Raw genomic sequence first — 24785 nt, 5'->3', positions numbered from 1 at the left:
TTCCCCGAAAACACCCCACTCAGACACGTCGGGTCACCACTTGTTGGAGATTTGGAGGATGTTTAAAACCAACCTCGTCTCCGCGTGTCGTTTGATAAGCTGGGTAAATTCGTAAAAAGGAAGGGATTAAGAAACACCAGAATACAAGTGAAACAATAATCCTGCTTTAATGATACAAGGTAACAATACAAATACAAAGAAATCACGAAGCACTCTGCAGAGTACTCCGGGCTCAGGTTCTACCACCGTGTGAGACAGGTCTCAGGAACGGCCGGTGAAAAACAAGAGCCCGAACCAAAGGAAAACACAGTCTTTCATACTAAAAACACAGGAGGAGGTGTGTACGTGCTTTCCCCCAGAGGTCATCTTATTGGCAGAGACCAACACATGGCCTGTCGCACCCAATCAGTGCGACACAGCAGAAGAAACCCGGAAACAAAAAGTCTCTTTCAGTTTGACGAAGACCAGAAACCTTTTGGTGTCTGGTACGAACCTGCTCTAAACAACAAGTTTCCTTATCTTATTTCACATCTTGCAGCCAGCACACACACATCCCCTTTATGGCCCTTTGTCCCTGAGTCCATCTTCCCCCCTTCAGGTTACCACACACAAGTTAAAAGTATGTTTTAAGATATAGTTGTTATAGTTGGCTAAATATACGTAATACATGTAAATCACTTTCATATCAATAATAACGAGGAACACATTACCTATGCTCTTAAGCAGTATTAGAGATGCTTTTCAAATAGTCAAACTTCACACAGGCCTAATATAGAGAACACACTCATTTGTCCTACAGCCTTTCCATTTGTTTGAGCTATTGTTCACATCTTTACTTCAAATAAAAGGTTTCACATTGCATATTTCCAGCTTCCTTTACACATACTGTTATTATTAATACAAAGTAATTAACCACACACATCTATTGAAAACAAGTAGATTTCCCTGAGAATTGACATGCTGAAAATGCTCTCTCGTCCCTGTCATAAAAAACTGCTTCCATTTCATATAGAGTAATAAAACATGTTTAAGCTAATTTCTCCACAATGTTTGTAGCCATTTAGTACCCACACATGAAAGAATAAGAACAGAGGTATAGTTGACCAGTAATCATGTAGCACATATATTTACTGCAATGAAAACACACACACATTTGCTCCAAGCATGTGTAACGCACACCCTTCTTTTACGAGGGAAACATTCCAGCGTCTTGGCACTATCCCCAAATAAGGGTGTCCCCTGCTCACATCTCTCTCTAAACACAAGGACTTCACCTCAATATATTGGGGGAGGGAAAAGATACTTTGTCCCTTCTAATTTAACACACATGAATATATATAAGGTGACATTAAAAGGAATATACCAGATTGAACTTTCCTGCCATACCACGTTACTTTAATACTTCAAATAATTCAAATAATCCTTCAATCAACATTGATTTGAATTTCTAACAATACTCATTCTGACCTTATACATGAATGTATCTTTTAAGAGTTATTAGCCGCATTCTCCCAACTGTATAGTCAGCCAATAGCAGCCTGTCCTCCTACAAAAAACGACCAAATAGGTCGATTGTTTAAGCAGTGTTGATCACGATATTACGACCCATAGCCACGTAGCTTTCCCATTATTCATTTCTAGCAGCAGTTTATTACAACCTTTTGTCACGTTTTGTCACGATCGTAATCCCGTGAACTTTAACCTTGCGCATCAATAAAAGTGCGACGAGCCAAGAAGATGAAGATGAAGATGAAGATGAAGAAGAAGATGAAGAAGAAGAAGAAGAATTGTTAAAGAGCGTCAGAGCTTTACAAGTGGTAAATCTGATTTCTGTATTTCATTTGATTTGTTTACGCTTTTAATTAATCCTGTAGTTTTTCTACTAATCATGTTTAACCACGATATTTCAGTTTTACGTTTTAGGGCTGGCCCGTGGCATAGGCAGTATAGGCGAATGCATGTTGTGAGCAATAGCATGGCTGTAAAGGTTAGCGCTTAGCGCTTAGCTTATATGCGCTAACGGATATGTATTGCAATATAAGAAGGTTCGTCTACAACAAGTTGGAGGGAGAGTTTTCTCCTTCGCACAAAAGGAGCTAAAATCTTGCCTAAAAACAAAACCCTTGGTAGCACGTGACATAACACATAACAATGGCAAAAGTATGTATATTCAGCTAACCAGACAAGGACATGATATGAACGTAAACAATGCGAAAGGAAATGGCACTTTAATAATAATAATAATAATAGTTGACATTTACATGGCGCTTTTTATAATGCACACACTTTTTCTTTCTTCGAAATGTCACCTAACATGTTGCATTCATGATAGTTAGGGTAAGTTCAACACTTGAATATCATCAGGTCATAGTTGTTTTACTACTTTAAACATTCGCTAATTCAACTTAAGTTTTGTGAAAGCATCACATCTAGTTAAAAAGAGAAATATATTTCCCTGTAATTACTGATTTACCTGGGACTTGATTGATTTTGGTGCCTGTAGTTTTATTTTGGCAAATGCTTATTTATGAAGCAACAATTAAATTACATGGTAGCACAGCTAATCTGAGTTCATCTGTTTGGTTTTTTTCAGGTCATCTATCAATTCAATTATATGAAGTAGCCTATTATCATAAAAAAATCAACGGTTCTTTTCAGAGCCATATTCCTCTTCCTACTCTCTTTCACCCCTCTCGTTTTCTTGTCTTTTGTTTTGTTTTTCTCCCTCCCTGTATGTCAGTTCATCCTTTGTTTGTTGTTGCCCTTTTTATCCTCACTTAAAAATGGCATCCAAGCAACTGAATGAATGGCTAGAGATAGGGAATGCCCTCGCAGATGAGTTGGCAAATAAGGCAAGTACAACATTATCCAAAAATGTATTATAACATTTACTCAAATGATAACTTTTTAATTAAACTAAATTCCATGATTTGTTTTATATTTTGTTATTTTAGATCAACATCTTCAGACACTGAGAAACCTTTTGGGTTCTCTCACTGTCCCTGCATCATCAGAAGAAACACCCACTGCATCAACATGGACCCAAAGACAGTTGAAACGTGAACAAACATTCAGAGCTGCAATGCCAGAGCTCCTTAATTTGAAATTGGCTGCAGAGATTGTCACTACACGTTCCTGTCTCCAATGCAAAACTGCTGATGCTGTGGTCCGGTGCTTGGACTGTGTTCCACCAGGAACTCCCTTTCTTTGTCCGGCATGTGACCCTATTATCCATGGTAAACATGTCTTCCATGACAGGGAAGCCATGTTTGATGGGTTTTACAGACCTATTCCTCCCACATCCTTAGTGGTTGTGGATGAAAGTGGCCAATATGGACTCTGTGAACAAGGTGGGTTCAAATAATGTATTACATATTCCCTTACCACGGTTTCCTAATGTGCACTACATATACAGCGGCATCATTTTCACCATGTCGGAAGTTTGCTTTAACAGTTAAAATGTCTCAATTTGTATTGACTACATGTCCTAACATGTCCTAACATGCATATGAATCTCTGAAATTGTCTTTGCTGCAGTGTGTCTGCTTCCAATTCCTCCGCCATCCCAAATCTGCTTCTGTGGTCCAAGCCAAGATTTCACCATCATCCCAGGAAAGCAGACCGTGTTGGTGACTATCAATGGTTTGTTGCCACCAGAAGACGATCAAGCAGAAATACAGGATTACTATTATACTTTTGTCCTACATTGCATAGATAGCTGTCAAATTGCACATTTATATTTTTTCTCAGGTCCATACAACGTTCGTCTGCCTTCTGTGTGCTGCCCAATTTGTTCCGCCAAATGGTCCCCGAGCATAGGTGACTTGCTGGGATACAAATACTGGCCAGCAACCGACAGCTGCAAAATTATTTTTAAGTTTGATGTGTTCACATCATTCGAGCAAATGAAATTGGCCAGCCCAGCATTATCCCAGCAAGTATTTATAAAAATGCTTGAACATCGATCGTTTTCCACAGGAAGGGTAAGAATAAAATGTGGTTTTCAAGATTTTTGAATACCAAACTTTTAATTAACCAAATGAATACCATTCTTGTTTCCAGACAGGCAGAATCTGTAGCGATATCTTCCACAGAGTCTTTCGGGAGTTTGCCTTCTGTAATTACAGACAAGACGATCTATGCCTGGTGGAGCCCTTTAAATGCCCAGCATGCACACCTGACATGCTGGCTATTGCTGTAGATGGCAATAGAAAGCATTATCGCTTCAAGAAGTCCAGAGGGTCAGTGAAATCATATTCTCATTTTAGTTGTTGTTTTATTGACTAAGCTGAATGTCTTTGCTGAAATGTCTAACTTTCCCCAACTCTGCAATTTCTTTTTCCAAAGTTTGTAGACCATCAGAAAACAATAGTTGGTTTGAAATTACACATAATTATATAAATCCAATTCATAAGGAGGTTAAATGGCACTTCATAGCGTTAATTCCATCTGTTGATGTTGCCGTCCAATTTTTTATTGATCACTTTTTATCGATTATTAATAGACATGCCCCCCTTAGAAAATTCAGAGTCAAGAATAGGAACACTCCATGGTTTACTAGAGAACTATCTGATCTAATTCATGATCGAAATAAGCGATGGTCTTTAGCTAGAAAGTCTAACACTAGTGATGACTGGCTTCTTTTTCGTGTCCTCAGAAATAAATGTTCAGCCCTTATTAAAAAAGCTAAAACTGATTACTATCTGAGCTTAACCACTGATTGTTTTAATGACCATTCTAAGTTCTGGAAAACAATTAAATCACTTCAGAACAAGAAAGTTTCTAGTTTCCCACAAAAACTGAAGGTCAGTGATTATTTTATTTCAGATTCAGATGGTATGTCTAATGCTTTCAATGCTCACTTCAAAAAGGCTGGTCACATTTTTGATGAGCAAAGTCATGACTCTCTAAATGGTCGTACTCACAGCCCTAGTCAAGAGATGAGCTCCCCTGTTTTTGATTTTGCTTCTTTCTCGGTCTCTGAAGTCTTCCAGGGTTTGCACTCAATTGATCCTAAAAAGTCTGCCGGGCCTGACGGCCTCGACCCATTCTTTTTAAAAATTGCAGCTCAGATTATAGCACAACCAGTAACTGATATTTTTAATCTCTCCCTGTCCACTCACACACTGCCAGCTCTGTGGAAGCAAGCTCTGGTATCGCCCCTCTTGAAAGCTGGTGATCCCACTGAGTTAAATAATTATCGTCCTATCTCAAATCTTTCTGTGTTATCAAAGATTCTTGAGTCCCTAGTTTCTACTCAGCTAAAACTTTTTTTAAATTCACACAACATCCTTAACCCTATGCAATCTGGATTCAGATCAAAGCACAGTACTGTGACTGCCAGTCTGAAAGTCTTAGATGATATCAAGGCTGCTTTGGATAACAAATCTGTTTGTGTTGCATTGTTTATTGACCTAGCCAAAGCATTTGATACTGTAGATCACCACATTATGTCTAATGTTATGTTGGTGTCTCGTTTCGGTCATAATGCCATTTGTTGGTTTCAGAGTTATCTAACCGACCGTACTCAATGCGTCAGGTTGGGTAGCACTGTCTCTGACCCTGTCACCTTGGAGAAGGGCGTTCCACAGGGCTCTATTTTGGGGCCTTTGCTCTTTTTATTATATGTAAACAATATTTGTAATCAGATGCAATTTTCTACCTATCATATGTATGCTGATGACACTATTGTATATTCATGTGCTCCTTCTCTGGACATGGCCGTTTCCAATTTAAAATCTGATTTTATCACGCTGCAGCATGCACTTCTTGATTCCAAACTGCTTTTGAACAGTAAGAAAACCAAAGCAATGCTTTTTGGTCCCAAGTCAGCGTCCTCTTGCCTCTCCATTGACACCCATGATGGCGTCTCTGTGGAGTTTGTTGATATCTACAAATATCTTGGCTTTTGGTTGGACAGTAATCTGAACTTCAAACACCATATCGAAGTTCTAACAAAGAAATTGAAATTCAGTCTTGGCTTCCTTTACAGACTTAAATGTTGTTTTTCAACTTCATCCCGTAAAAGGTTGGTCTCTGGCTTATTCCTGTCCCAGCTGGACTACGGTGACACCATTTATAGATTTGCCTGTCCCACTGTCTTGGCCAAACTTGACCCACTCTACCATGCTGCACTGCGTTATATATCAAATGCACCCTATAGGACTCATCATTGCACACTGTATAGCCTAACTGGATGGTCCTCACTCACTATGCGTAGGATGCAGCATTGGTTTTTATTAATGTATAAAGCCATTTTAGGAAATCTTCCACTCTACATATGTGCCAGATTTGCTCCAGTTTGTGACTTTTACAACCTCAGATCCAGTGCCTTGATACGGTTCCAGGTTCCTGCTGTGCGGACTGAGGCTGGAAAAAGGAGTCTCTTTTATTATGGTCCTTGGTCTTGGAATGACCTTCAATCACGCCTCAAACTGACGGCACTTGTTTCTATAGCCTTAAATTGAAGTTGTCAGAAGTCCTTACCACCAGCTGCTCTTGCAGTAATAAGTAGTGCCTTTCTTACTGTCCTAATGTGCACAATGTAGTAACTGCTTTTTTTCGTCTTTTGTTTTCTTAGTTATGTTCTCTGTATTTTATATGTTTGTGTTATGTGTTATGTGTAACGTTGCTGCCTTCTTGGCCAGGTCAGCATTGTAAATGAGATTTTATCTCAATGCTTTTTATCTGGTTAAATAAAGGTTAAATTAAAATAAACATTATTATATATGACGCCTGTAAAGTTAACTCAACTTTAAAATGTTAAATGGTTGACGTTAGTTGGATATGTTGGAGCTAAGAACCAGTTTTGGATATAATCGCTTCATGAAAAATGTATTAAATTGCCCAGGAACCTTTTTCTATGCCTTCCTCTGCCCTATTCCATGCCCATCAATATAAAGGATGTACTTTTATTTTTACCTTTTTACAAGAAGTCAGTAAACTTTTCACTAATGTTAAATAATGGTGGCAAAAGACTTTACACAGAATTACAGATCAAATTCACAAAGACCTTTTCCACATTTATGAAAATGTTATGGCAAAAGCAAATTGGCCACATTAAATAGAGGACACAATCAAACTTATGTATGTATGATAATGTTGCTTACAATGTCTTTCTCGAATTTCGCAGGACAGATGAACCGTCTCTATTTGATGGACTGTTCATTGCCCAGGACAGTAAAGTGTCTGCCTTTGTCGACAAAATCAGGAGCCAGATGACGATTGTAAGAATCTATTCAATCCCCTAACCCTTTATTTATTTTTCTTAGCACAGGGTTAAATGTAACAGATTGTGTCTATTTCAGAAAAGTGGTCGTGATGTTTGTGGACCGGCAACATTCACAGCTTGCAGAGAAACCTCACACAAGTCCAGGGCCAAGGTGGATGAGGAAGGACTGCAAATAGCTGTGTGCAGACATGGCATCTTACTACAAGGCCTAAATCACTACCGTGGTGAAATATATGCCTACATTACATTACATTACATTGCATTTAGCTGACGCTTTTATCCAAAGCGACTTACAATAAGTGCATTCGACCAGGAAGATACAACCTTTAAGAAAACAGAATCATATAAGTACATCAGGTTTCATAGAGCCAAACATTTCAAGTGCTACTCAACTGGCATTTAGAAAGCCAGCCCTTTATTAGTATATAAGTGCTTTGTTAGTAATTCTATCGCTCGAAGTGGAGTCTAAAGAGATGAGTTTTCAGTTTGCGTCGGAAGATGTGTAAGCTATCTGCTGTCCTGATTTCAATGGGGAGCTCATTCCACCATTTTGGAGCCAGGATAGCAAACCCACGTGTTTTTGCTGACGGGAACTTGGGTCCCCCTCGCAGTGCGGGTGCAGCGAGCTGTTTGGCTGATGCAGAGCGGAGTGCACGTGCTGGGGTGTACGGTTTAACCATGTCCTGGATGTAGGAAGGGCCAGATCCATTCACAGCATGGTACGCAAGTACCAGTGTCTTGAAGTGGATTCTAGCAGTTACTGGAAGCCAGTGAAGGGAGCGGAGGAGCGGTGTGGTGTGGGAGAATTTGGGAAGGTTGAAGACCAGACGAGCCGCTGCATTCTGGATGAGCTGCAGAGGTCGGATGGCACATGCAGGTAGACCAGCCAGGAGGGAGTTGCAGTAGTCGAGGCGTGAGATGACGAGAGCCTGGACCAGAATCTGCGCTGATGTCTGGGTCAGCTGGGGACGTATCCTCCTGATGTTGTAAAGCGTGTATCTGCAGCAGCGGGTTGTAGCAGCGATGTTTGCAGTGAAGGACAATTTGTTATCTAGGACCACACCCAGATTCCTTGCAGTCTACCCAATGTTCCTGCAGAAGGAGCTGGCTGAAGTTGCGAATGCAACATTCTTTTGTATGGATGTTGCCTGCAGGTAGTTATAACTATTGCAAAATTGGAAGTGTTTGTGGGAAACGTGTTTTCTATTTAATTCTTGCACATCCAGTAGATGTAAAGCAAAAAAAACATTCATTTGGATAAATGCTGATGTTGGTTACAAGGATTGTACTGGTAATTTTAAGGACCTGGTTTATCTTTTTACTATTATGCCATCATGCAACTGGAAAAGCTAATTGATTTTGTCATTACAGGTACTGGCCTTATTTGGAGAAGATGGCAGCAAAGTTGCCTGAGCTCCAACCACTTACAGAGATGAAACCTTTTCTCTCTGTAATGCACGCCAAGGCCCACACAGGCAAATGCGAGGTACAGTATGCAAGTGAAACATTTGTGTCACTAGATTCAAATGTTTTAGAAATTGTAGTGCACATAAGAATATCATGTAGTATATTCTATTCAAGCCTGTGGAATAATTGTAATAGTTACAAATGTTGACAAAATTGTTACAAAACAGACTGTCACAAGGATAGGCTTCCAAAACCCATTATGTTTATTTTAGTAAATATATCCGCACTGTAGAAATAATGAATGAATAGAGCTTCAAATAACTGCAGTTGTGACATTGTAGTTCAAAGCATAATTCAATATCAGAACATTTTAACTTTCTGAAATTGCTCCTGACACTGATGATAACTAAAGATGTACAGTACAAGAAATTATAATATTGAACTAAATAGCTAGATCTCATTGTTTATGATTCTGAGCAGGTGAAGTGGGGTGGCAGAAGCCAGGAAGGTGCTGGAAATACTGTCGGCGAGGAAGTGGAACAGGTTAACAGCTTCCTCTCAAGGGCAGCTCTGACAACAAAATACATGACCAAATCAGGTTGGTAGAGGAAAACAAATAGTTTTAAGTAGTGCCACATTGTAAAGCTCATATGAATTTTCATGTTTTTGTGTTTACAGCTAGAGCAGATATGATAACCGTGCTGGCTATGCAATGGAACCACAGGAAGGTGGAGAATCTCCACAAGACACTCTCAAAGAGATTTGTCAAAGTAAGACGTCCATGCTGCATTTCAAAATGTATATTAAGACTATCCGAGTTTGTTGTTGTAGTAATTTAACACCATCCTTAGCTACATGTTGTTGAATTGAATGTATTCTGCAATCATTTCATTATGATGGCGCTGCCATGGCACACTGTTCTGCCAAGAGAGTCTCTGTTCTGTTTGTTTTTAATAAAGCACTATAGGTTGATTCATCTGAATTTCTGGATAATAATAATAATAATAATAATAATAATAATAATAATAATGTTAATCCTGCTTGATCTTGAAAAAAAAGGGACACTAAGGTGATACTTGCCAACCTTGAAGAGAAGGTGTTTAGCATTTCATGTTGTTGTCTGGTCAGTTAATGTGCCTAAAGGAATTCAGTAAAAAACAACCTTCTCAACCAACTGGAACGCATATTCACTTTTTCCTTTTAAACATTCTAACCAGACTACACAGAGAGCACAAACTGAAGTGGACAATCTTGAGAGTCTCAAGCAAGAGCTGAACATCTCCCTGGAGGACTCGGAGCAGTGGGTGTTGGAGGTCAAGCAATGGGCAGCCACTGGTATGTTATATGATCACTGTGGTATAGATTTGGTTCCATATTTCCAAACATTTGGCTTCATGTTTTATGATTACACCTTGTTGTTTCTGTTTTCAAGAGAAACGTGGAGCCCAGAGTAGCCAAGAGGAGCTCCAGAGAGAAATAGATGAAATTATTTATTCCCTCCGAAGAAAGAAACACGACCTCTATCGACAAAATGGTATTTATTATTACGTTATCTAGAAACAATATTTGTTTGTTGTTGTTGTTGTTTGTATTATTAATATTAGTTTATTTGTATTTTGTTTTACTTTACAGACAGCAACCAAACAAGGCAACGCAAACGGAGAAGACTGACAGAGCTCAAGAAGAAACTCAGAGAGAGGATACTGCAGTACAACACCATTGATGCCTGTTCAGAGAAAATTGACACAGAAGCAGCATGCGGTCTGTCTGAGGATGTCATTCTGCCCTGGGAGGCGCAAGGAGATGGTAAGAAACAACTTGTTTTTGTTTGCCCTAGATATTCCATAAATTCAGTTGAAGTACTAGAATACAATCACCAATGTAACACAGAGCTATCAACATAGGTGTCACAAATCATCATGATCACAACAAATCCTTTTAAAATAATTATATTGAAAGGTCTGTATGATGTTGCCCTATCAAGTCTTAATAGTCTAGTCTCACTGGGACAGGCATATCTATGGAAACAGTAAAACCCTTCCTGACCACCCTGAACTGCATACTAATGTTGAATCTCAAGACATACTGAATGTAATTCTGCCAACATAGACAGAATTGAAAAAATTCAGCAAGCGGCGAGGTTGAATTTTTTTTTACCAGATTTTAAGGTTTTGGTCAATTTAATTAAAAAAGATTGAATACAAACTGATATTATTTGTTTTATTAGCCTTACCATTGTGGTTGTTATATTTTGTGTTTTTTCCATTATAGTGGTGAACCTGCGCACAAAGAGGCGACTTTTTGACCAGGTTATGCTGGTCAGGCGTATGGAAGAGGAGAAAGTCATCATTGTGAAGGAGATGACCCAGCATTGTCAAAATCTGAGGCAGGCACTGGACAAACTGGACCGCCTCCTTCATCAGACAAAAGACGACATCAGGAACCAAAGTATGTTCCACAAATACCGATTTATAACATTTGCCACTGCCCCCCTCCCAGTGTCAAATGTCTATCACTGAATAGCATCTGTAATGATTGCATTTTTTCTGAATCACAAATCTTTTTAGCTAATATACAGCCTCGGAGTTAAACATTCAAATTGCTTATATGGAACCAACATCAATGCTAACTAAAAGTTGCCTTACATAGACTGCCATTTTGTCTTTTTATTTTAGTTTCTCCAAGCGATATAACAGAAGAGGGATACAGGGGACTGCACTGCTGTATTTTACACAATCAATATCTTCTGGAGCAGAAACTGAGCAGAGTCACCAGCACCTACAGCTGTATTGGCTCGGACTCGTCTTTTCTCATGATGGAGGAAGACATTGAAGACGGTAATGAGGACGACGAACAGGACGGTGATGAGGACGGTGATGAGGACAACGAACAAGACGGTGATGAGGACGGTGATGAGGACAACGAACAAGACGGTGATGAGGACGGTGATGAGGAAAACTAACAGGACGGTGATGAGGACAACAAACAGGACAACGAACAGGACTTAACAAGTCTATTGTGTTGTATGCATGTCAACGTATTAAAACGAGTATTACGATTGAATGGCTTGTTTATTACCTTTTTTTATATGATCCTGCTTTGCATTTACTATGTCTGGTATTCAAGTAAATGCCATTAGCAGTTATCAGTCACCTTCAGATCCGAGTTACCTCGAGGGCCAGAGGTTCCCCACCCCTGGTATAAGGTTTTGGTGATCACCCTTATTATCATCATGTCATTTAATCATGATCTGTTTAATTAGCCAATGCTTACATCCAAAGAATGTGTCTAGACTTTACTCCTACAGACACACACTAACAATACAAATTGAGCTAAGTAATACACTCACGAGCCACTTAATTAGGTACACCTTGCTAGGATGGGTTGGACCCCCATCTGCTTTCAGAACTGCGTTAAGTCTTCATGGCATAGATTAAACAAGGTACTGGAAGCATTCCTCAGAGATTTCACTCAATATTGACCTGATCGCATCACGCAGTTGCTGCAGATTTGTCGGCTGCACATCCATGACGCAAATCTCTGGTTCACCATATCCCAATGGTGCACTGTAGGATTTGGATCTGATGACTGTGGACTGTGACATTTGAGTAAAATTCATTGTCATGTTCAAGAAACCAGTTGGAGAATATTTGAGCTTTGTGACACGGTGAGTTATCCTGCTGGAAGTAGCCATCAGAAGATTGGTACACTGTTGTCATAAAGGCATGGACATGGTCAGCACAACCCGGTATCACGGCAAGACGTGAACATGTGACGATTTACCATGATGGGAGACGTGAAGCTGTCACGATTTCGTCCCTTCAAACGTGACAATTACACAGTATTGTTAACGTGGCCCAACCAGTGGAGATATACCCGGAAATGCCAAGCAAATGCTACCCCGACGGTCGGTTGTTATTATTATCAATATTAATATAATAATGATTTCATTTGTAATAGTCACACTCAATTTCGCCAATTTTCTGTTGCCCCAGCTGGTCGGCACCTCTTTTAGCAGATACAAAGGCTACATTCATTTATTAAATCGATGTGTGTGGATGTGGAATTAACGGACGTGACGTTGCACGATTGCGTTACCAGGCAACAGCTTCGGTTCATGTTAATTTATAAACTCTTCAACTCGAACCGTAGTTATATTTTAAAACATTTTAGAAAGCCTCATGAAATATTTTAATGTACATTTTAATTTAAATGTGAAGGAATGTGTGTATAACAAAATACATCCGTCAAAAACAATACCGGAAACAGACGTAGGCAAGATCCTCGGTTATGGCTAGAAAGGATCCTTCTATTGTAAATATGACGTCACGTTCTCGTTGTAACTCTCGTTGTAATCGGAGCGGCTCGGAAACACATCTACAGCAGTAACATGATGCAACATACACATTAATGCAGCAGCAATATTAATAGAGAAACATCAGACATAATAGTAAAACACTGCAAGGGAACATTTTATTGCACCAGGAGCTATCTTGGGACTTTTACTGCGACAACGTTGACTTGCCTGTGAATAAAAAATAAACCATAGTGTTGGTGATCTACAGTGTTGTCATTCTTCTTTGAACACCAGCAAGACCGCTTTTCAACAATCACACTCCCTGTCATTGACATAATTAATAGATAGTTTAGCTTCTCACCATCATTTGCTGTGGCCAACTGATGTTAACGATCCTAACTGAAAGGCTGCCTGCCAAACGTAAACATTCAGCCACGTGACATTCAGCCGAACTCTCGCGAGAGTTTTACACAAGACGGATCCTTTCTAGCCATAACCAAGATCCTCAGCTCGGTGATTCATGGTTTAGCCGCAATGCACGTTGGGAAATGGTGTTTATGCGATGTGAAATCCGAAAACATAAAAAAAAATAATAATAATACTTTATTCCGAGTTTGCTTGCTTTTGTCTTTGGAGCTAATCACATAACGGCATTGTAATACATGGTTCGGCTGCATTACATATTACATATCTGCCGTAGTTATCTATTTATAGAGCCCTGATGAGAAGACTTCTATACAAACAGGAAGAACTGCCGCCAAAACTGAAAACGTGACGTGGATCACAAATATATCAGCCATTTAACAACATCTTAGATTTATTTTCACACAATATGTCTCCTTGCAATATCAACAGTAATTCGGCTGACTTTTATATTGGATCCAATTGGTAGATAGGCAGTATTTACACCATAACGGTGCACAGCTGATAGACGGGCACCTAGTGGTTAAAGCATGTTATTGAATTTTATTATTATTATTAACTAACAGAATAAGAGACCTGACAGGTGATGGTCAGACGTTGACCTGGCTGCACAGTCACAGAAGCTGGCTGTGTCAACTGTTCACACTTCACACCTGTACAAATACAAAAAAAAGTTATATGACAGATTATCCTGTTAAACAGCAGTATAATAAGTGTTGACTCACTTCCAGCTGCCAGCAGCAGCAGCAGCAGCAGCAGCAGCAGCAGAGAGAACATGATGATGATGACTCTCATTTCATTTAATTTCAAACCTTTATTTATACAGGTGTATCCCATTGAGATCATTGATCTCTTTTTCAAGGGAGACCTGCTCAAGTAGGTTCCACATGAAACATAAAAACATAAACAGAACAACAAAAGGACATCATACAGCACCATTTACATAACTATCCACATAAACAGGTACCAATAGCTTCCGATTGAGTAGCATCCAACCGAGCTTTAAAAACATTTAGTGGCACCAGATTGCTCAGTTTCCATTTAATTTGCAGACTATTCCAAGACAGAGGAGCTAAGCATCTAAAAGCTGTCTTCCCTAAGACAGTCCTAGCAGTTGGCACATTTAATAAAACCACAGCATTCGATCTCAGGCAGTAGCCACTTACAATTTTCCGTGAGATCAGGGAGCAGATATAAGATGGAAGTTTCCCTAACATGGCTTTGTATATAAAAATGTAACAGTGACTGAGCCTCCGTACAGTTAGTGAAAGCAAACCAGCCCTTGCATACAGGGTACAGTGATGGGTTAATGCTTTACAGTTTGTCACAAATCTCAGTGCACTGTGATACGCAGCATCTAACTTGACCAGGCAATTGGCCGGTGCATTCATATACATCAAATCACCATAGTCCAGCACAGGTCAAAAGGTCACAGTGACTAGCCTTTTCCTGGCCTCAAGCAGAGAAACAGGACTTGTTCCTGTAGAAGAAACCTAGCCTAACCCTCAGCTTTTTAAGCAGGTTATTGACATGAAGTTTAGAAATGTGAGACAATCATCAAGCCAGATACCAAGGACTCTGAGAAGACGTGAGCTCCTGATCCCCTTTAATCTCCACTGACAGTCTCTTGTGAAGGCCTTATAACTGTATCACAATGGATATTACTGAGTTTGCATAGAACCAAACGTGTTCACGTGTGAATGTGAACATTAATAGAATATCACCTCCCATCTTCAGAGCAATCTGACTATTATAACATTAGCGTTAAGAAAGCTTAATTAAATATCTGCCACAACATAAGTAACTGGATCAAAGTAACAGTACAGTCCGCGGCATCACATCATAATGTATCATATATCTCCTTATCTGAGTCAGCTGAGCCGTATCTGGCCGTGCAACACTTACAGTGTCACATACTGTATGCAGAAGTATTATTTTAAGCAACACATTACGAAACACTCGAGTCAAATGTAATTAAAGTCAGATCGTGTCTTAGACGGGGCATATCATAAACCTGTTAATGTACGCATTCAAACACTTTTTCTTTTACCAGCTGTGTTCACCTTGCAGGTGCAGCTATGTGGCTTTTATCCTGGATAAAGTGTTTGAGTCATGGATGTTTAAAGTCTTCATATTTGTCTAATTATATAGTTGACTTTTCATTCAGGAAGTATACGCGCTGCGCTGTCAGTACGCTTCTCCATGTTTGTGAGTGGTCGAATGCTCCAAATACTACTCCTTTTATGTGAACGCGCACCTAACTAGATAGGAAACGGCTGGCTTGAGCGATCCACTTGATAACCCGTGTCGTAGTGCCGTTTAGCGAGAGGGCGTATGTTTTGGATTAGGCCAACCGGCTAACTCAAACATATCCAGGTTAGGTTGAACCAGTTTCGTGGTATACCCCCCAGGTCTTGTCCTGACTGAGCACAGGCACCTGTAGCCTTGGCTACTTTGCTCTCAGTGTTTTGTCTCCCTGTTCCTGCCTATTGGCGTCAGCTGATAGAGGTGTTGGTTTTATCTTGTTATGCACAATGTTGATTCTTCTCTCAGAACTAGCTAAATATGGGTCTGGGGTAGAGATCTTCAGAATTGGTTTGGCATCTTTTGTGTCAATTCGTGGCACACAACATGTCTTGTGAATAAACCATCAGTTTGCCATCAAAGTTCCTGCTCTCCTCGTGTCTCTCTGACTCCTGTTTCCATTGCTTCAGAAGTTTCCATCGCATATGAAAGATTTTCACATGTTTGTAAATTATTTTGGTTTCAGTGTGTGTGTTTCACATGGGTGAACAGTATATTTATATGTTATGGAATGAAATACAATGTCAGATTAGGGGAAAGTTAGGGGAGTGCATGTTAATGTGTCTGGAGGTGGCGTGTTCCAAAAGTGTTTGGGTTTGTCTGCCGTGTGTGGGCTGCGTTCCATTTCAAATTGCCGCCTGTACAATGTATGCACCAGTCTGTGATATGCCGATGTGCAGGCCCGCCCCTCCATACACACCGATCACACAGACTGCGTCTGCCTCTCGCCCTCATCTTGTGGAGGGAGCCTCATCTGATGCGCAAATGCGGCGCAATTGAGCGCGCCACAGTTTCTGCTGCGAGGCTCCACTAGCTGTAATCGGCTTGGTGTGTCCAGGGTTTACACACCACCCCCCCGTCGACGCTCGCGAGGGCCTCATCACATCACAGCCCTGCCGATGTGATATAATGTATAGGACCTTTTTCCTCATGGGTGTCATTCACAACAGACCAATCATGACAGTTTTAGAGAATGAGTTTGTATGGATACACTTAAAACTATATTTGTATTTGTCTTGGCTTCAGCTCACTGATAACATAAGAACACAAATAGGCACAACACTTACATAGATGTTTTTTTTATATGTATTTTATTACTCCAAAATAGAAAAAAAAAAGTCAGCCATATTTAACTGGAAAAGTTTTCCTTTGGCTCCCAGGAATTTTTCCACTTCGCCCCACTGTAAAACAGAAACAGTCCATCAATCAATCAATCAATGTTTATTTATATAGCCCAATATCACAAATGTTACATTTGTCTCAGTGGACTTCACAGTTTGTACAGAATATCAGTATGACAATACTGACACAGCAAAAAGTATTACTTTTTGGAATATGTAGTTCTACAGTATGTTGACAATGCTATTTCAAATGAGAAGATATACTAAGTCACTCAAAAATATCATGATGAAAGTGCAGTATAATGTATATATTTATATATAACACGTACATCATATATAATACAAGGTACATTTTTTATTTCAAAGTCAATGTTTCATTTGACCAATTCTTTGAATTTGCTGTCTTATCAATGCCCAAACATACAGCACTAAACTTAGACAACTGCCTGCAAGACTGCACACAGAAATAATACTACTTATTACTACTAACTATACTTATAGTATAATTGTTAAGAACAAATGTAACAAGTCAGTAATTACAAAAGAGATCAAATACCATCCAGCCTCACATATCAATCATTTAACCTTTAGTGATATTGATCAATGATAAACTCTATTGTATATTTTAATTTCTATTTCAATGTAGGCTACTTCCCTGCTTATGTGTTACAATCAGACAGCGTTTCTAGGGCGCGATGTCTGAATGACGAAGGGCAGAGAACTTGGATGTCTTACTTTATGGCGCAAACGTCTGATAGAGCCATTGATGAAATGGCTCCCCACCCCCATGTGATCAACTAAATTCAATTTACTGCTGAGGAACCCAAAATGTTTAAGTTAGTGATCTCAGGGTTGATGAAGTTGGTTGGTAAGACTACTTTGTGGCCCCTGTTCTGCCAGACCCATCAGCTACACTGAAGGAAACTTCAGATTAGATACATACCATCCAGAGCAAGACTGCCACTGCACCAACACCTCGGTATGGCCCTGAGTAAAGAAACACAGATTTTAGGTAAACTTCATTTTTTTCAAATGTCATACATGTAAATACAAAAAGTCCAGTGAAATCAAATGATAATTTGAAATAATAGTAGGTACGATTAACTCAAACATATGAAGGACTGTAACATAGTCAATAGCATTTTCCCCATCAGTTTAATATTTTGGAATACTATTATTATTTAAAAAAATATTTGTACTGCCAAGAATAGGAATTCACCTACAAAGGATTACAAGAAAAAATGTAATATACAAATAAATGGCTGGACATGATGCATTAATGCGACATGAAGCATTACACAAGTACCTCAACCTTAAATTAATAATAAATTATTGTTACTGTAATTTCAATATTTACATTAGCAGTCATGCTTAAGACTGAAACACTCCTTTTAAACAAAGTATACGAAAATCCAATAAGATAAGACTTGGTTCCACGGAAACATTATTGTCATTGTTTATTTATTTAAAAATATTTTCTAAACAAACCTCCCTGATTCGTTCCCTCAGTAGTTTTTTGTAGGGGAAAGTGTCTGACCCTTGATGAATGGGACATTCTGCAAGGAATTAAAAGATGGTAATAAGTTGAAGTTCAGCAATAACCTCCTAAACATTGCCTAACATCACATTGTGCTCAATTAAACTGTTCAAAATGGCACTGAGACTTTTGATACTGCAAAGTCTTAAACAAAACAAAAGGTGGTGTATTCTAATTGTACCGATGATTGTTTTCTCTCTCTTTAACTAATTCAACGTGCAAAATCAAACACAGTTTCAGTCGATGTAAATAAGATAATTACTAATTAACCCGCACATACCATTAATTGCCACTTTATTCCTCGTTGGTCTTCTTTTCTGTGAGGAAGACACTGAGGAGAGAGCAGGAGTCAGCCCGGAGGAGAGAGCAGGAGTCAGCCCGGAGGAGAGAGCAGGAGTCAGCCCGGAGGAGAGAGCAGGAGTCAGGCCGGAGGAGAGAGCAGGAGTCAGCCCGGAGGAGAGAGCAGGAGTCAGGCCGGAGGAGAGAGCAGGAGTCAGGCCGGAGGAGAGAGCAGGAGTCAGGCCGGAGGAGAGAGCAGGAGTCAGCCCGGAGGAGAGAGCAGGAGTCAGCCCGGAGGAGAGAGCAGGAGTCAGCCCGGAGGAGAGAGCAGGAGTCAGCCCGGAGGAGAGAGCAGGAGTCAGCCCGGAGGACACAGGAGTGAGGAAGAGAGTGAACTCAGTGTCAGTCTCGGTGGTAAGAGGTACAGACAAGTCTGATCCTGGGTCTGCGGCCATTTCTGCCTGTGTGGTACAAGGGCCCTCAGGTTCAACTGCCAAAGTCACTATTGAGAAGAAAAAAAAGTAGACGCATGGTGAATAAATGACCAAGTATAATCCGCCATATACATTTATAATCTGAGTAATTACAGCTAAAAATGAAACAGCGGAACATCAGTGATTCTGTGTTACAATGGCGTTTGTTAGCAACCAGGAAATGACACCAGTAAGGACAAACAGATGAGAATGCTGCGTGGGGTCTGGGTGCCGTGTTGGCGGGACGTTGGGGGGCTCGCTGCTCCGCCCTTTGAGGCTCGAGGAGCATTGAGCATTGAGGAAGGCACCCCACAATTAACCAGGTGTGATTTTAGACCCCTTTTAGGGGAGCCCCTAAAAAAGAACTGTAAAAAAAAAAGAAGTTTATCGAGCTCGGGTTCACTTTGAGTTTTTTTTACATGGGCATAGTTCTTTTTATATGGGTTAGGGATGCCAGCGATTATTCTATTTTTCGAATATTCTTTATAGTCTCCATAATCGAAAATTATTTTGAAAATTCGATTTTATTTATATATATTTTTATTATTATTTATGTTTTTCTTTTTTTTCCTGGCTTAGTTTCAATTCGGCGGCGAATAATCGATTAATATTCGCCAGGGCTGTCCGATTTTGATCATGGTCAGTTTCTGGCATGCCTAATATGGGTCCATTTAACTCTCACATTCAGATATCTGAATAAGCTACATTTAGCTTTGAAACATGTCAGCAAGCTATAACCTATACCATTTCAGGTTCAAAGTTCTGCATTAACAGCACTTCAGATGTAAAGCTGGTGTTACAGGGGAATTTTGAAATGACTGTTCGAACACGGCTCAAAGTCAGAGACTCTGGTAAGCTTAATGAAAGTGCTTTTAAGGGCCTCTTTATTAATACTAACTCTGTCCAGGTCTTGATTGTCTTTCAAGCACTATATTAATATGGGCTGGTTTTGATTCTGTGACATTCTTGGTTTTACCATTTATTCAAAAATGTATATGATATTTCATTTATTTTACTTTTGGAAACCATAGTCACATAATTATGTGTTTTCCATACTATGAAGTTCCAAAATAAAATATAAAACACCAAAATGCAGGTTTTTTTGTAAGATATAATTAGAAAAACATGTACATTGAAGCTCTGATTCTAGGAATTACCACTGGCCTGAACTATGTTACTTCTGGTTAAGAAATAATGTTTTACTAAAACTGGGTGCTTGCAAGTACAAACACTATCTAACATCAGTTCGAAAAAATGTGTTATGCCTTTACAGATTTAAATACAACGGTGACAACAGTTTTGCTTAACACATTACATGAAGTTCAGTTGGCATGGGCGGTATAATTTTTTTCATACCGTCATACCTTGCTGACATCATACCGTGGTATACGGTATATGACGGTATCAGTCCCAATTTAAGGGGTAATTTCTCCCCAAACATTTTTTTTTACTCACTATATCAACAGCCCCACCAAAAATGTTTTCCACCAGCCGCCACTGACGGTATGACTTGGATCGACTTGAGTGAGGTGGCGTTCGGCGGCAAATAGATGTTTCGAACGGTATATTATATGTTCGGTGTAAAATGCAGCCCGAGCCGGTAGACGCTCGCAAAGTGCCGCGACGTGCGCGCAAGTGCAAAACAAGGGCTGCATACATGACACATTGTGCAAATGGCACATTTTGAGATCGGATACAGGACGCGTTTGTAGATGTCCGACGTTGTTTCCATAGTGAGCTAAGTTAACAATATATCATCATACATAAACATTTTCCGGGAGTAAATACTTGACTTATTGAATAAAGTTTGCTATATTCACTGACTAGTTTGGCAATATTATTCCGTGCATGTGTTAAAAACCTTATTTCCATTTCATTCATTGGATTACTCGCGTGAATGTTTAGCACGTAAATGCTTTAGATTTTAAAACCGTCCGACCTTGACTACAAAACCATCAACCAGTTGCATAGGATTAAAAAATGTCAACACTCACTCACCCCGTCTTAAACATTCCCAAAGAAGTGCCTCTGTCTCTCGTTGTGCTGGATGAAGTCACTGGCGACGAGTAAACCCAAAATAGTCCCAAACAGGTGCAGAGGCAGTTTTCTTTTTTACTAGTTGTCCGAGTTCGGGGCCGGCAAATGCTGCCGCCATCTTGCTCAGCTCAGCTCTGTGCTGAGCTCTGAGAGCGGGAAAGACAGACTGCCCTCCCCTGCCCTCTGCTGGCGCGTGCTGTGCATTACAATCAATGTCGTCCCTGTCAAAACTCCGTGTCAGTGTAATAGAATGAAACGCATCTGTGATTTGGCGCACAGTCTGTGACGTCACGGTATTGAAAATCATACCGACGGTATTTCGAAATACCCTGGTATACCGTAATACCGCCCAAGCCTAAAGTGCAGTAATCGTGCACTAGTCTGTAATTCTCACATAAACTTAATTAAGAAATTAGGATTATTTTTAAAAAGTAAATGAGGGCGACTGTTGGAAAGTATAAATCAATTAAGTAATTTAACAATTTGTATAAAAAGATTAAGATCAGGGATTATTTACACACTTTTTTATGATAACTGACATCTAAAAAAGAAAAAAGCTTACCAGTAAATGTGTCGAGTCATACACTTTGTTGACACTGTGGTTTTTCTTTTGCGTGGCCTTCCACTCCTGTGCAACCTTTTCTTTTTGCTTGGAGAGTTTCTCTTTGTAGGGTTGGATGGCACCACATTGTTTGCATTTTTTACTTGCTACTCCTATGCTTTCCCTGCATGTCTGGCACACTTTTTGAGTAGGCATCTGTAACAGAAACACAGATAATGTCAGGGAATACCAAAAATAAGAATACTATACTACAAATGTTTACAGGATTCATGTATTTTATTATATCGTGAAAAATCTTGTTAAAACAATGAACTCATGTTTTTTTTATCTTTTAGATAGGATGAACAAAAATCACAAGAGTAAGGAAAACAATGTTATACAGAGTCAGTCACATGTTTAAAGTGACTGTTATGGACAACCCTAATCTGTCAATATCTGGTTGATCCAAAAGTTGATGCTCCATCATCACAGAATAATACTAAAATCATCATTACCAGGGGTGTATTGCTAATTCTATAAGTTCTGCATGTGTGCACGCGCAGTTGTGGCTCGTTTTGAAGCTTATGTAACTACTGTCAATTAACACTCCAGCCAGAATCAACAAAGAATGGTCATTTATTAAGTCTGCATTATTGAATAAATGTGTGATTCTTACAGTAAATGCTGCACACAGCTGCGTGATAGTTAAGTGATCAGTGAAGGACCTTTATAAACTAACTCCCTCCTGCTGGCTGAGGTACAAAGGTTACTATATAAAAAGTGTGCACATTTATTTAGTATCCTATCCATGTGAATATGTTTTAAGTGGGGGTGGACCTCATGTCCTCTAGGGGGGTCCGGAGGCCCCCGGGAAGTTAAATGCATCAATCTTGTGCACTTTGAGGGCAAAATTAACTAAATCTATGGATACATCTGTCAACACCCATATGAAACTTAACTGTATACATTTCAATAATAAAAAAAAAAGATAAGAATAATACTTTTTTTAAATGTATCTTTGTGCATATTTAACTATTTACTGTTTTGTTTTTTTATGCATTTGTTGTATGTCCAATAGTATGAATTGTAAACATTTCATCGATGTTTTAGATTCATTCGATTTTTTTTAGGGTGCTGTGTGACGTTGAACCTGCGACCTGCAACCTGTGACCTATGAACCTGTATTTGTGTACTACCAAAGGAGCTATTGAACCTAAGAACTTGAATTTCCGACTCCTATTGTGGAACATTACAATAATATAAAAGTGTGCCTTGGAAATATGTATTTCCATATATGGTGACCAAACTGTTTCAGACCCACTGAGATAACTTAGACTAAAGTTAGCTGTGTAAACATTACATTAGGTACATTAGCCTCTTAGCCTATCCGTTATCATAGCTAGCTAGCACCAGATGCTAACAACCATCCCCGTTTTAGGTGCCGGAGCGGTGTTCCGGCAGTATTACACCCCTGGTCACTCTTCACTTAATAGATAAATAGTATTTAATATAGTTATAAAGAATGTGACGTGTGATAACATTTGGATCAACCGCATGAACCGATGGATCACATAACTTCCATGCTCACGTTAACGTTAGCTGATTCTACTTTTGGCTAATTTAGCTTTGCTATCATTATTCCTAGGTAAACATAGTAATCTTTGTCACTATGCTAGACGACAAAATAAAACAACATAATACATATCCCAAAATGAATATACTTTTGATATCTGACTACTCACGTTTATTAGCTTGTCTGGGAAATAAATGGATGTTGTCAGTGATGCAGTGACGAGTCCAAAACCCCGGTGAGTTAGCATTTTACCACTTCCGGTTCCCTCGCCTCAGAACCAATGAGATTTCTCCATAGGATTTGGGGAAATAGCTTGAAATAATGTCTGTGGTCAACACAAATTTAAGAGACGGATCACGTTTTGTTCTACGACAGACAGCCGTGATTTTTGAAGAGTGTACGTGTCTGAAAAACGATGGTTGTTAACAGAAGTTGTCGAGGACGTTGTACGTCATTACGCCGCCTCCCGTTGATTTAAAACGCGTTGATTGAAAACGCTGCTCTGGGTCGTATTAATGGGTCGGAAAACAAGGAAAACAATCGACCTATTTGGTCGTATTAGTTGGAGGACTTGTTGGCCAATAGGCATGGATCAGTCAGTACATTTGAGTCAAGAAGTTCCACCTTCTTTGTAGGATACAGTTTCAGTTCATAGGCTCTGTAATGTTCCCTATACCATGCACTCAGCTTTCTGACGATGAAAAGCAGCTTATTCTTGATAAAAAATAGTCTGGATTGTTTCCGTGAATTCCACCGTTTCCTATTGCAGCTTGAATGGGATTTGAAGTGCAAAGTTCAGTGGCCAACTCTTTCACAACTGATTCATCAACTTGGCAATTGTGATCTTGTAAGAAGTGGATTATAGTCTTTTGGGTAACTGGCACAGAGACAGTACCAATTAAATATTGCAGCTCTTCTAGAAGCTCATTCACAGCTGCACTTGATACAAGAAAATCATTTTCTAATTTAAGTAGGACTGGGGCAAGTTTGAATTCAAAATCTGTTGAAACTGTTGATTCTTCATCAGGAAGTTCTTCAGATGGCAAATCATCATTCAACTGATCAGTAGTACCCGTTTCAAATTATTCTATACATCATACCCATCAACAATTCCAGGCTTTAAATCATTAAGTGTATGTGGGGTATGCTTCCTCCGTTTGTGAGTATTGAAAGCTCCGTAATGATTTGTTTTGTATGAGCAACCAGAAAACATACAATTTAAAAATTCATACCCTCATGACATTTTAATTTTTTTTTAAAACTTACCACAAGCAATGCCCATTCACAGGATCATCCACATGGGTAGAACAGTAGGCAGGGTTCCTGCAGGTTTCGGCAACTCAAATTTAAGACTTTTTAAGACCTTTTTAAGACCACTTTGAATAGAATTTAAGACCTATTTCACGGCAAGAAAGTATGAAGGAAAATTGCTATGAAAGAAGAAATACGTCCCATGATCACTTACTAAGTAAATGTATTCATGTTCAACATAAGAACGATGACTGAACATAACAGCATAACAGTACAGAACTGTGTTAGCGTGTTAGACAAAAAGTGTGTGT

At 39.4% G+C, this 24785-nt stretch overlaps 2 protein-coding genes and 1 long non-coding RNA gene across 5 annotated transcripts; 2 read left to right on the top strand and 1 right to left on the bottom strand.

Moving 5' to 3' along the window:
- Positions 1–2992: 2992 nt before the first annotated feature.
- Positions 2993–4393, top strand: LOC307042154. 2 transcript variants are annotated; one of them, XR_013809017.1, is made up of 4 exons: positions 2993–3350; positions 3538–3642; positions 3751–3983; positions 4063–4393. It is a non-coding gene; the product is annotated as an uncharacterized lncRNA (long non-coding RNA). The 2 variants fall into 2 exon arrangements; XR_013809018.1 differs by lacking the exon at positions 4063–4393 and having other exon boundaries at positions 3751–4056.
- A 3922-nt stretch (positions 4394–8315) lies between these two features.
- On the top strand, positions 8316–11688 carry LOC307045452 (uncharacterized protein). The gene is made up of 9 exons (XM_079691134.1): positions 8316–8385; positions 8603–8717; positions 9119–9236; positions 9317–9408; positions 9856–9973; positions 10071–10172; positions 10271–10444; positions 10910–11086; positions 11314–11688. The coding sequence occupies exons 1-9, from the start codon at positions 8318–8320 to the stop codon at positions 11598–11600; spliced, it is 1251 nt and encodes a 416-aa protein (XP_079547260.1). The 5' UTR covers positions 8316–8317; the 3' UTR covers positions 11601–11688.
- A 5048-nt stretch (positions 11689–16736) lies between these two features.
- Positions 16737–23528, bottom strand: LOC307044954 (uncharacterized protein). Of its 2 annotated transcripts, XM_079690411.1 has the most exons (6): positions 23393–23528; positions 21672–21866; positions 18601–19101; positions 18272–18339; positions 17727–17770; positions 16737–16843 (listed from the first exon to the last, which is right to left on the bottom strand). In XM_079690411.1, exons 3-6 carry the CDS (start codon positions 19052–19054, stop codon positions 16792–16794), a joined length of 618 nt encoding a protein of 205 aa, XP_079546537.1. In that variant the 5' UTR covers positions 19055–19101; positions 21672–21866; positions 23393–23528; the 3' UTR covers positions 16737–16791. The 2 variants fall into 2 exon arrangements, with proteins under 2 accessions (XP_079546537.1, XP_079546538.1); XM_079690412.1 differs by lacking the exons at positions 21672–21866; positions 23393–23528 and adding an exon at positions 21071–21659.
- Positions 23529–24785: the final 1257 nt, after the last annotated feature.

This window comes from Notothenia rossii (assembly GCF_949606895.1).
Source record: "Notothenia rossii genome assembly, chromosome: 6".
In the NCBI taxonomy this organism is placed as follows: Eukaryota; Metazoa; Chordata; class Actinopteri; order Perciformes; family Nototheniidae; genus Notothenia; species Notothenia rossii.
The sequence above is the reverse complement of the archived record's forward strand: the minus strand, read 5'-3'. Positions and strand labels throughout refer to the sequence as shown.

Bases quoted from the DNA above. Each gene is read 5' to 3' on its own strand.
- LOC307044954 (XM_079690411.1), bottom strand. From the start codon at position 19,054: ATGGCCGCAGACCCAGGATCAGACTTGTCTGTACCTCTTACCACCGAG. The intron at 18,340-18,600 runs GTATGTGCGGGT...AATTCCTTGCAG, and splicing joins GAATAAAGTGGCAATTAATG to AATGTCCCATTCATCAAGGG. The intron at 17,771-18,271 runs GTTTGTTTAGAA...TTCTTTACTCAG, and splicing joins TGAGGGAACGAATCAGGGAG to GGCCATACCGAGGTGTTGGT.
- LOC307045452 (XM_079691134.1), top strand. From the start codon at position 8,318: ATGTTCCTGCAGAAGGAGCTGGCTGAAGTTGCGAATGCAACATTCTTT. The intron at 9,409-9,855 runs GTAAGACGTCCA...CATTCTAACCAG, and splicing joins TCTCAAAGAGATTTGTCAAA to ACTACACAGAGAGCACAAAC. The intron at 10,445-10,909 runs GTAAGAAACAAC...TTTCCATTATAG, and splicing joins CTGGGAGGCGCAAGGAGATG to TGGTGAACCTGCGCACAAAG.